Source organism: Gracilinanus agilis, chromosome 5 (genome assembly GCF_016433145.1).
Source record: "Gracilinanus agilis isolate LMUSP501 chromosome 5, AgileGrace, whole genome shotgun sequence".
Taxonomy (NCBI): Eukaryota; Metazoa; Chordata; class Mammalia; order Didelphimorphia; family Didelphidae; genus Gracilinanus; species Gracilinanus agilis.
In genome coordinates this window covers 283,461,975-283,474,440 of record NC_058134.1, presented here as the reverse complement: position 1 = coordinate 283,474,440, position 12,466 = coordinate 283,461,975, and the positions used below count along the sequence as shown (strand labels likewise).

General features: G+C 50.9%; 1 protein-coding gene across 1 annotated transcript in view; it reads left to right on the top strand.

Annotated features, from left to right (window-relative positions):
• The first annotated feature begins 2,126 nt into the window (after window positions 1–2,126).
• Window positions 2,127–12,466, top strand: part of LOC123250360 (receptor tyrosine-protein kinase erbB-3-like) — a 46,260-nt gene continuing 35,920 nt past the window's right edge. Inside the window, 14 exon segments of the mRNA XM_044679400.1 lie at window positions 2,127–2,208; window positions 6,291–6,442; window positions 6,998–7,184; window positions 8,249–8,374; window positions 8,969–9,034; window positions 9,241–9,359; window positions 9,493–9,634; window positions 10,128–10,241; window positions 10,368–10,488; window positions 10,881–10,954; window positions 11,142–11,232; window positions 11,426–11,631; window positions 11,798–11,930; window positions 12,133–12,223. Of these exon segments, the coding sequence (XP_044535335.1) occupies window positions 2,127–2,208; window positions 6,291–6,442; window positions 6,998–7,184; window positions 8,249–8,374; window positions 8,969–9,034; window positions 9,241–9,359; window positions 9,493–9,634; window positions 10,128–10,241; window positions 10,368–10,488; window positions 10,881–10,954; window positions 11,142–11,232; window positions 11,426–11,631; window positions 11,798–11,930; window positions 12,133–12,223 (1,704 nt within the window).

Below are 12,466 nucleotides of genomic sequence, written 5' to 3'. Positions count from 1 at the left end.
AAGACTCGCCAGGTCAGTGTGCAGCCCAGGGCTTCCACTCTGTTTATCTGTCCTTTTTCTAGATTCTCAGACAGAACCCCTCTTGCAGTGTCTGTAGCTGCTGGCTGTCTTTTTGGGTAGTCTTCTACCGGATAAAGCTTACTTATCTTTCTCTCTGGATTTCTTGGCCATTGCTCTTTCTAATCTACATCATTGTTTGAGAGAAGTGGCAAATCTGAACTCCTTGAAGACTTTCCACCTTCAATCTTAACTCAAAATCCATTCCCACTTTCCTTAACATCTCAGATGCCTCCTCTTCTCTCTACTTGTACCACAACTACTTAGTTTAGTTAAGTGGTTCATCACTTCTTGCCTGGATACCTGCCAGGCTCCCAATTAGGCTTTACTTCTCCAAGTGTCTCTCTTCTCCACTAAACCCTCCCCACAACTACTAAAATGATATCCTTAAAGCACAGACCTGACTCTTTGGCTCCAATGTTCTAGAAGGTTCAGGGGCCTACTAATTGCCTTTAGGATCAAATGCAAGATGTTTTCTTGGGCACTATAGTTTGGTTCCACTCTAGCTTTCCCGGTTCCATTCCAGCCCAAATGGCTTCTGGTTATTCCTTGTGTACAGCATCCCGGCCCTCTCTTCCATGCCTCTGTATGGGCTAGAAGCTCAAGGCCCCACCCCACCCCAAACTCCCCCTTTATCACTTCCTTTTGGAGCCCTTTTTTGATTTCTCTTTCTTGATTCTTGATTTCTCAGCCAGCTCCCCGGAAATCACTGTGGCAGTTAGCTGTCCGATACTGTATTTAATTCTCCGTAACTAGAACACTTTCCCTCCTCAACTCTGCCATCTTCTACTGGAAGTAGAAGTTTAAACGTGTGCTCTCCTAGGTAGGAAGCAACGTCCTGGAAGGTGAGGGCAGAATCAACTCTCTTTCCATTCTGAACCTCTAGCAGGATGCCTAACACATAGCAGGTGCTTTAAAATGCTTGTTGATTGACGTTTGGACTTTATAAGGAGACATGAGGACTAGTAAGGAAACAGAAGTAAGGAGGAAGGGCCCATTTCGGCAGGCAAGGTGAGCAGTGGCCAAGTATCCAGAGCTAGGATGGTAAGATGATAGGAGATGATAAGATGATAAGAGATAGGATGGTAAGGACCAGCTGGTATACCCGATCTGAGGCCTCCTCATCGCCTCTCCCCAGGAAAGAAAGCTCAGAAACCGTGAGGCTAGGACCTAGGTCATACACGCGTAGGGGAGAGGCAGCTATGGGGTCAGCGGAGGGAGGGGGTTGGGGAAGTGCAGACAGGAATACTTGCGCCAAGACTTGCCCCAGCCTTGACTGCCAGGGTTGGCTCCTCTCTCTCCTCCTCCCCTTATCCACTCCGAGTGGGAAAGGTAAGGCTAGGCCTGATGTCTGTTCCCAGACGGGACCCCCCTCCCCTCCTCAAATTCTCCTGGGAGCCCGAGCAGGCGCCGGGGTCGGAGTGGGGGAAGCATCCCGAGCCAGTGCGATTTCACGGGGCCTCCAGGGGCGACTCAGGGGTGGGGTCTCGATTCCCTCGGGAGGAAGGGGAGGAGGAGCGGGAAGCGGGAGTTCCCCCCAGCCACCTCCCCACCTCCCATTCCCTCCCGCTAAGGAGAGATGGTCTATCCTGTCGGGGGAGGTAAGAGGGGCAGCTTAATTTGCATAGCAGGCGGGGCACCCTGGTGGGCGCTACTCTCTTATTGAGGGGAGGGTGACTGCGGGGGGAAGCAGCCCTCGGAATTTTCTGCCTCCCTCTCTTCGGGGATAAAGGAGGGAAGAGCCCCTCCATTGTTCTGATTGGCTAGAGCAAGGAGGCCCCGCAGTCCGACCAATGAGCTCGGAGCCCCTGTACCCCAGGCGGGTGTGGGTGGCAGCATGAACCCGACTGGGAGGTTGAGGCTTGGCCGAAATTGAACTTGAAGCCTCCGGCAGTCCGAGGCGCTGCCGTGCCCTCCCCTCCCCCAACCTCTCCTCCAGCTCGAGATCCTGAACCCCTTAGTGTTGGCTCCCTGCCGGGCCGGCCGCCCCATCTTGCTTCTCCCCTACGAATTCTGGCGGCTGGTCTCAGCCTTTGTATCTTAGCCCCGGCCCCCGGCGCACGGCAACTATGAAGGGGCTCCTGGCGCTGTACGCCTCGGGCTGGCTCCTCCTTTTGGCTGGGCGCTAAGAGGTGGGCAGCTCGCAGGCAAGTAAGCGGGGCTGGGGAGGACCTGCGGCTTGTGAGCCCGGGAGTAAGTGGCAGCAGGTGGCCTCCCCACCACCACCTCCGGGGGAACCGGCTCTGAAGCCCTCGAAGCTTGGACGGGTTGGCCCTCCCACCACTCTCCCATCCCGGCCAGCCTTCAAAGAAGAGTCCTGGCTTCTAGTCTAATGGGGGAGGGAGGAACAAAGTCAACCGTCTACAAACTAGCTATCTGCTGGAGAAACTGAAGATGATCGACAGAAATGGGGCCCACAATGAAGGGAGGTCGGGAAAGACTTTCACTGGGATCTGAAGGAAACTCGGGAAGCTGAGAGCTAGAGATCGGGAGGGAGAGCATTCCAGGCACAGGCAACATCAGCTGGTAAAGATGCCAGTAGCAGGGAGATGGAGTGGCTTGTTTAAAGAACGCCAAGGAAGCTGGTAGGATTAGGTCTCAGAGCGCTTAGTGCAGAGGAAGAAAAGTAGGAGGAACCGGTGCTGAAGGACTTTGAATACCACGGAGAGGGTTATATATTTGATCCTGAGGTGAAAGGGAGCCAGTGGAGTTCAGGAGGGAAGGGAGGTCCACAATCATACCCCTTCTTTAAGGAGATTGCTTTGACAGCTGAGAGGATAGACAAGCCTGGGGAGAGCCGAAGCTACTGTGATAGTCCAGGGAGAGAGGTGAGAAAGGCTCCCTAACAACAGGTGGCGGAGAGACGTGGAGGTTTATGGGGAAAACCTCAGGAAACCAACAGGATTGGACAATAGACTGGATGTGAAAGATGACAAGGATGGAGGGTCCCTCCACAGTACTTGGGGAAGTTGGGAGGGGAGAAGACGAGTTCAGTTCTGGACGTTGAGTTGAAGATTTCTGTGGGACATCCAGTTGGAGCTGTTCAACGGGACTTAGAGATGCTGTCTACAAGTCAATAGAGAAGAGGGCTGGAAAAGGAGATTTTTTAAAGTCATCAACTTTAAATTTCGGAGATCCGAATTGAATGCCTGGGATTCTCTCCCCTTCCTTGCTTATTTGGGTAGGGGGCTAGGCTGGGCAGAGATTAGCCAAAGGGTCAAATCCAGTTAATTAGGTAAGAAAAAACCTCAGGATACACTCCTTTCTGCTTTCTTCCACCGATTCCATCCAATCTAGATACTGGTAAAACCAAATACCACTAAACTTCTCCTTGAGTGCACCCTAGGTATGAAGACATAGACCCTGAGACTTATGGAAAAAAAAATTCAAGAGGCAGTTCAGGAAAAGCTGTTGGATACCCACCCCCAGCCCTTTTCTTGGGGATCTGAGAGTGCTGGTGGAATTTGAGATCAAAGAATTAGGTGTCCCCCAGCACCCCTGCCCCATCCTCCAAGATCCCAATTTGAGGCTTGGTGAATTTTGTGACCCACCCACAGAAGAGGTGAAGGATGTGGGAGTGAGGGAAACACCTGTGTTTCCCCCACAGTTGCTGGGTCTAAATTTAGTCCCTGGGACTTTAAATTATGAACACTCCCAGCTGAAAGAGTGGAGGAGGGGTCTGGCATTAGGGGGGACAGTTGCAGGAAGGGGGTGACAGTATCTTCATGCCCTTCAGACTCTGGGAATCTGAGAAGTTATCAGTCAGGAAGCCAGGAGTTCTGGCCCTTAGCCCTTTCCCGGGGGGAGGAAATGAAGAGGAGAGTGACACTGCCCAGGCCTCTTTTTATCTGGATTTTCAGCCTCTGGACATCTGGCCTTGCCTGGTCACCCTAGGCTCCTTTCAACCCAGCCCTAGTGAGGGGCAAGGGATTTTGTAGTTGGCATCCCATTGAGAAAGGAGTAGGGGAGAGTAGCTCCTTCCTGCTCCATAGTACTGTCTTCTGAAGTGAGTCAGTGACTCCACAATCTTCCCCCAAAGCTTCTGGCAACCCCTTCCTTTCTCTATCCCTCCCTTTCTACTGCCCTTTGCTCCCATATTTTGTGAGAGATGGATTTGACTCTTGTGGGCAGCATTTCTCAATCTCTTCCCCCCTCTCTCCAAGCACACAACAATCTAGAAATTTGTATATATTCATGTGATTCTCTTTAGGGTGATGTCCTTTAACGTGTTAGCCCAAGGCAAGGTACATTCTTAGGGTGTTTTGGGATGGGGGTGAACTCTGAGAAAACAGGTAGGGCAGAGGCAAAAATACCTTACATCCTCACTAACCTCTCTTTCTCTGAATCTCCCTCTATCTCTCTTTCCCTCTTTCTCTCTCTCTCTGTATCTCTCCATTTCTGTTGCTATCTCTGTCTCTCTGTGTCTATCTTTCTCTTTCAGATATTATCTCTCAGATAATCTAAGTCTTCAATTTTATTCATATGGGAGAAGGAAATTCTCTACTGATGCAGCTCAGAAACTGTTCCCCCTTTTATAATCTTAAAGGTGACTTGTCCAGAGTCACACGATCAATATGTATCCGAGGCTAGACTGAACCTAGGTCTTTCTCACTCCAAGGCCAGCTCTAGCCACTAACTCACACTTTGCTCAGACACATTATATCGTCACAAACATCTCTGCACATAGACCCACAAGTCTTTGCTTCATGGGCATGGTGACAGCTCTGAGGAGGGGGGAGGAGCTCTCTCTTGGGCAGAGGGAATGAAGTTCTCACCCTTCCTCCTTGTCCCCTCCAAACTGACATTCTGGATTCTTGGGTTCAGTGCTGACCTCCATCCCATCTTCCCTTTTCCTTCATAGTAATGAAATCCTGACCAGGAGAGTGGGGTGGGGAGCTGCCCAGGGATAAGGCCTAGTATGGGGCTGGCAAGAGGGGCTTCTGTGGCCCCATTCCCCACATGCCTTTATGACTGCTTCCTGATGAGCTGGCAGTGCCCCCAAGGAAGAGCAGTTGCCAACAGTTGGTATCTCTATTCCTGCTCCTGACTCCCAACACAGACTTTTATCCCAGTGGAAAAGGGAGGGAGGGGGGCAGAGAGACTTTGAATTGGTCACTGTCCTGCCCCCAAATTCCATTCCATTCCTTGTACATATCATAATTTGTTCTGCCATTTCTCCTATCTGTGGGTACCTAATGGAAAGACACAAATGCTCTAATATCTCCTCATGTGCTCCCAATCCAGCTCATCCTCCTGGTTTTAGTCTTAAGAATGACCAGTGATGGAAAGTTTTTGGATTAAGCCTTTTTGGCCCCTAAACAGTGATATGGGGGGGGGGTCCTGCTGCTTATCCCAATATATTTGCCCTTAGTAAAAACCATGAAAGGATTCTGAACAGGGGTAGAAGACGAGGACTGAAGGCAGGAAATGGAGTCCATCAGTGATGGAGTCCCAGCTGGATAAAGGATAGCCAAGGGGGTAGAGAGAGGTGGAGCTAGCGTTTGGGGGTGGGGGGCACTAGGGGTGGAGCCTATTCTCCAGGCTAAAAAAGACAAAGCTGCTATAGACTATTCTCTTTTCCCTCCAGTGAGGTCACTGTCTGAGCCTAGGGCTTGAAGGGGGAGCAGGAGGAGGCTGGGGAAGGGGTGGGGGCTGCCCCCTTCTCTTGGACAGAATCAACTCATTGTGGGATGGGCTATGGCCCTGGGTACTGCCCCCACTCCATTTCCCCCACCCTTCCTCACCCACATTGGACACAATGGGGGCTGTGTCTGGCCCCAAAGGGACCTTTATTTCAAGGACCCTGGGGCATAAGGGGGGGGGTGATAAAGAGTTGGGTGCCCCTAGAAGGAGGAGCAGAAATGTAGTTCTCCTTTCCTTCCTCACCCTCCCCACATGGAAAAACTAGCTACCTGGAAAAAAAAAAAAAGAATCTGAAATAACAGAGGGTTTGGCCTGGTTAACCCCTTACTCCTTATACCTCACGGGTAAGATCTCCCAATGTCTATTGCCCCCTCCTCCAATAATTTTGAATGTATGAAAGTCCAATATCCATCTGCCTTCTCCTGCCCTGTATTTTCTGCCCCTGCCATTCCTCCAAAGGACCAGGGCAAACAAGACAAGGTTCATCTAGGCCACATCTGACTCTCACCAGAACCCTTACTCTAGACAAAGTAAAAAGTGCTGCATGAGGCTCCCCAAATCCTGAGCCCTTCTCCTTCTCCTCCTAACAGTATGCTCAGGGACCCTCAATGGACTGAGTGTGACCGGTGATGCTGAAAACCAGTACCAGACACTGTACAAGCTGTATGATCGATGTGAGGTGGTGATGGGAAACCTGGAAATTGTGCTTACAGGACATAGCCCTGACCTCTCCTTCCTGCAGGTCAGGGAACCCTCATTGCCTCACTCCTACTTTCTACTGAGCCATAGCCCTGACCTCTTTTGTATTCAAATATTAGCCTCCATCTTCTTCTGGCCCCCCCTTTTAAATCTTCTATCTGAAGAAAACCCCTTTCTCCCTTGGGCCTGTCTTCTCCCAGCCTGTTCTCACTCCTGCCCTGGTAAAGAAATGTATAGATGAGGATAAACATTGGAAGGGAGGAGAGGAACAGGAGACCTTGGTAGATTTTCAGATTGAGAATTGAGGTTTCCAAGAAAGCAGAATTAGGGGAAGGGGTCCCTATAGGTCAAGAAGCTCAAGAGCAAAAGGCATTGGAGACCAGGATCATGTCTCCTTTAGTTCTTAGCATCCTGACTTCCAGAGGTAGACAGTCTAAAAACAATCTCTTTCTCTTGAATGGAGAATCTGGAACACTTGTAATATCCTCTCCTTTTTCTACCTCCAGTCTCTTTTGCTTGGGTAATTAGAGCAAAGGAGGACTCTGTTTGGGTATCATATAGTCACACTTTTCACTGATTCTCCTGTGTTCCAACACAGTGGATCCGGGAGGTAACAGGATATGTTCTAATTGCGATGAATGAGTTCTCTACTCTGCCACTCCCCAACCTTCGTGTGGTACGGGGGACCCAAGTCTATGATGGGAAGTTTGCCATCTTTGTCATGCTCAACTACAACACCAACTCCAGCCATGCCCTACGCCAGCTCCGCCTCAATCAGCTCACAGGTTAGTTGTTGTTCAGTCCTATCTGACTCCACATGACCTCATGAGGTTTTCTTGGCAAAGGTACTTTGCCCTTTCCTTCTCCATTGGGTCCTCATTTAATGGATGAGGAACTCAGACAAATATGGGAAAAGTGACTTGCCCTGGGTCACACAGATAGTGTCAGAGGCTTGATCTGAACTCAGATCTTCCTGACTTCAGGATTGGTGCTCCATTCACTGCACAACCCAGCTGCCAAAGTTAACTATTCCACAGACCACCTCCAAGCATTGCCCCGACTCCTCTGATCAAGCCACTGGCCTTCCTAGATGACTATTGGTCCTTCACTGACAGCTGCCCATTTATCTCTTCATCCCTCTTCCCATCCCTGCATACTTTTTTCTACACTAACAAGTCAAATAACCATCTATTAAGCACCAAACTAATATCACAAAGATCCATAGGGAGGAACAAAGGTCCCATCCATTCACAGGGGGTGAAGGAAGTCATAGCTGAGCTCTGGACTTGAGCCTTGACTTCTTCCTATTCCTCTGCATTTGGGGTTATTGTACTATGCTTACCTTGATTTTCCTCTCACTCCATTGTCACCCTCACCCGCCCCCCCAAGCCAGTCCTGATTTCTTCTACTTATCCCCCTGGAGAAAAGCATGCTGGTTAACTATGACTTGACTCACTTCTTCCCTGCTCTCAGCCTCTCCCTCCTACTTCCTTGCCCCAGTCAGTTGAAAAATAAATAGGCAGGGCAGCCTGGAGGTGGAGGAGTGGGGAAAGCCAGCCGAGTCAGCTGAATCCTCCTTCCTCTCCCTTGCTCCATTCCTCTTCTACTGGCAAACCAGATCTAGGACAACTGTCTGGGGAACCAAGAGATGCTTCAGCCTCATCCCCTATCCCCTATCCCCAAACAGAGCCCTCTCCTTTGCAAGTTGGGCCTTTTCCACCCAAACCCATTTCCTTGCCCCCTGAGCCCTTTCAAATACCATCTCAAAGCCAGGAGAAGCTGGTATGGGGAAGAGCAAATCACTTTGGTCCTGGAGATTTCAACTGCACCTACCAACCTTTCCCTCCAGAGATCCTGGCTGGGGGTGTTTACATCGAAAGAAATGATAAACTTTGTCACATGGACACAATTGACTGGAGAGACATTGTGAGGGACCCACAGGCTGAGATTGTGGTCAAGGATAATGGCAAAAACTGTGAGTCACTCCACCACATTCCCATGAAGTCTCCCCTCCAGAGAGGGGACTTCTCCTCCCTTCATCCTCAGGACCCTAACCCTAGATCCATGGCCTTAATTAAACATGTTCAGCCCTCATGATAGTCCTCAGGCCCCAGCATGGTCTAATGTGTTTTACAAGAAGATGGGTAAATTCCCAGGATGCAGTACTTCTTAGTGGCCCAGCACTGCTCTTCCTTCCCCCTCTGGAAAGTACCAGAAATTATCCTGCATGTTCCCTGGCAGTTCTTCTCAGCCAGGTGCCATATCTACAGGACATTCATGTGGGCCCTTGAAGACTCTTAAATCAGCCCTACACACATCAAATGAGCATGCCCACCTCCTCCAGCAAGCTCCTTCCTGCTGGGGAGTCCTCTACCATCCTCTCTCATCTCCTCCTCTGCTGGCATCACCTCCTCCACACTGAGCCCTCACACCAAGTTGACTAAGTCCTTGAAGGAGGTGTTAAGGGCATCAAGTTGGAACTAGCTCCATCCCTCTGGAAGCTACAGCTGCCCAAGACATGAACAGGAATACTGATGGTTTCCTTGTTTCTGCCTCTTTCCCCAACCAGGCCCCCCTTGTCATGAGTCCTGTGGGGGGAAATGCTGGGGTCCTGGACCAGAAGACTGCCAGACACGTGCGTACCTTTCTTAATATGCCCAAGCCCTTAAACTTCCATTTCCCAAGTCTTCCCCTATGGCTTGAGCTAACTAGGGAGAAGGGTAGGCAACAGGTTAGGAGGGGTGGGAGGACAGTGGATTGGGGATGAGCCCAGGTGGGTGCCACATTCCTTGTGGGGGAGACCCTGGTGGTCATGCTTTCTACTTTTCTTCCCCAAACCAGTGACAAAGACAATCTGTGCCCCACAATGCAACGGCCACTGCTTTGGGCCCAACCCCAACCAGTGCTGCCATGATGAGTGTGCAGGTGGCTGTGGAGGTCCCCGGGAGACAGACTGCTTTGTATGTCCTGGGGTGATGGCTGGGGCCTTTTTTGTGGGCCTGGGATAGTGTTGGAGTGGGAGGCCTGGTGGCTATGGGGAACTTATGAGTGGGCACCAAGCTTAGGCATTCTGATTCTCTCCATGTTTCATAGGCATGCCGACACTTCAATAACAGCGGAGCCTGTGTGTCTCTGTGCCCACAGCCCCTCGTCTACAACAAGCTCACCTTCCAACTGGAGCCCAATCCTCACACTAAATACCAGTATGGAGGGGTCTGTGTGGCCAGCTGCCCCCGTAAGTGGCTGCAACTGGCAGAGAGAAGAAACCTGGGCAGAGCTTGGTGGAGTAGGAGTAGGGAAAGTCACTCCAGGGTTGTATATGTGTTCATGGGGACAGTGGCAAGTTAGAGTGGGGAAAGTTCCAATAGGGAGAGGGCACATGGATTAGGACCCCTCCAAGTGGGACTCTTGGGAAGGAGATCAAGCGCCTTTTGCCAAGGACTTGGGGCTAAAGGGGGCTACAAGGACATCCTCTGTAGGGAATCAGGACACATGATGGGCTACAGGGGTGACAGGAGTTCCCTCTGTACAGAGTGTGCTGTATAGGGGACAAAACTCTGGTTTTGGAGTAAGTTATGTTACCTCTTTGAGTTCTCTGATCTGCAAAATGCAGGGAGCAGACTCCATGCCCTCTATGGGCCCATTCAGCCTCTAATCCCATGAAGGTGTAGTGGATGATCCTGGAATTCCCCCTTTCTCACCTCTTGCTATCTTCTCTCCTTCCATAGATAACTTTGTGATAGATCACACCTCCTGTGTCAGGGCCTGTCCTGGGGACAAGATGGAGGTAGAAAAGAATGGATTGAAGATGTGTGAGCCCTGTGGAGGGCTATGTCCAAAAGGTGAGTCTGTTATCTCATGGTGGGCAGGAAAGGCTTATTCTCCCAAAATCTCCTTTGTGTGCCTCCCATCCAATGGCTCTGCATTCCCCTTGACTCCCCCTCATACAGCCCTTTTTATGTTTGCAGCCTGTGAGGGGACAGGCTCAGGGAGCCGATTTCAGACTGTAGATTCCAGTAACATTGATGGGTTTGTGAACTGTACCAAGATCTTGGGCAACCTGGACTTCCTTATCACTGGACTCAATGGGTTAGATGCTTTCCTTCTTCAAGCTCCTTTTGGGTTCTCACCCACCTTTCCCAGCCTCCTCCTTGCCCCAATTCTAACAGAAGGAAGAATCTTGGGAAATCAAGAATGCAATCTCCCCTCTAATATCCCTAAGAGATGCTTCTCTCCCCTCTGCTCCAGCACTTCCTCTGATGTGGGGGACTTGTGCTTTTCAGGGTGGCTGCCATTGTGGGAAAGCTCTTCCTTGACTTAGGCTCACTCATTTGTATTCCCTAAGGTCTAGGAGTTGCATCCAAGTGATGTCCCCTGGAGCTAGTTCTGGTCCTTAGAATGAATTAAGATCTAATCCTTCTTTCAGCTCAGCTTGGAAATATTCCAGGAAGACACTCATGTTGTATCTTGTCCTCCTCCAGAGACCCCTGGCACAATATACCTGCCCTGGATCCTGAGAAACTCAACGTTTTTCAGACAGTTCGGGAGATTACAGGTAAGTGGGGTCCAGGAAGAAGGGATGTGTCTCCAGGGACAAGCAGCAGCCCAGGAGTATGAAACACTGACTGCTGGGAGGATGGATCATAACCCCACACACTTGGGGAAAGACACAAGCGAGGAAAGCTCCAGAGGGGAAAGAGGAGCAAGTCCATGGGAACATCTCCCTCTCCCTTCCTCTGCAGGTTACCTGAACATCCAGTCATGGCCTCCACACATGCACAATTTCAGTGTCTTCTCCAACCTAACCACCATTGGAGGCCGGAGTCTCTACAAGTAAATGTCTGAAGCAGGCAGTATTGCCTGAATCAGCAGCTATGGTTGGGGGTACCCTTTGGTGGGCATCGATCGGGCTTACCCAAAGGAACCAGTCTCAGGAATTTGGGGTCACTGGGCAAAGGGACAGTGGTCACGGCTCCCTGAGAATTCTCTGAGACCATCTTCCTTATGTCATCCTTCCCCTCTCCAGTAGGGGCTTCTCACTGCTGATCATGAAAAATGTGAATGTGACATCCTTGGGCCTGAGGTCCCTGAAAGAAGTCAGTGCTGGGCGTGTCTATATCAGTGCCAACCGGCAGCTCTGCTACCACCACTCCCTGAACTGGACCAGGCTACTTCGGGGACCAAAGGAAGGGAGGCTGGACATCAAGCACAACCGTCCCAAAAAGGACTGTGGTAAGGGGAACCCTGGGGTGGGGGGTGGGGGGAATTGGCAGTGGGGATATGGAAGTCCCAAGGGCTTGGGAGTAGAAGGGAAGAAAAGCCTCTGAGCTGGGAAGAGTGGTTGTGATTTGGGAGGCAGACTAAGGAGGGATCTTCTGACCTTCTTCTCTTTCTCCAGTGGCAGAGGGCCAAGTGTGTGACCCGCTCTGCTCCTCCGGGGGTTGCTGGGGTCCTGGGCCTGGCCAGTGCTTGTCCTGTCGCAACTACAGTCGAGGGGGAGTCTGTGTCACCCAATGCAACTTCCTTCATGGGTACTGAGGAAGGCTAGAAGGGCTTCATGGGCACAAATGGGGAGGCAGGAGGGGTTCCCTGTCATCTATCGGATGCCTGGATGCCCCACAGTAACTCTGTGCCTTTTGATGGGGTGGGCGTTCCAGAAGGCTGGGGAGTGTGCAATGGGCTTATGAGGTACAGAACCTGAAAATGACACTCTCTCTTTGGGCCCACCTCCAGGGAACCCCGAGAGTTTGCTCATGAGGATGAGTGCTTCTCCTGCCATCCTGAGTGCCAGCCTGTGGAGGGCAATGTCACCTGTTATGGCTCGGTATAGTATAAGCCCCAGAGTTCCCTGGAGAGGGAGGAGGCTACTGAAGGAGCTGGAGAGTCTAATCCTGGCACCAAGTTAGCCACTCTCCAAGCATTTACTAAGTGCCAGATAAGATGCTAAGACTAAGAATATCAACACGAAAGTGAGACAGTCACTGCCCTCCAGCAGATTAAACAGTGTTGGTATTGGTGGTAGAAGTGGTCACTGCCTGGGTCCTGGGTGGGAAACCCTTTGGATGAG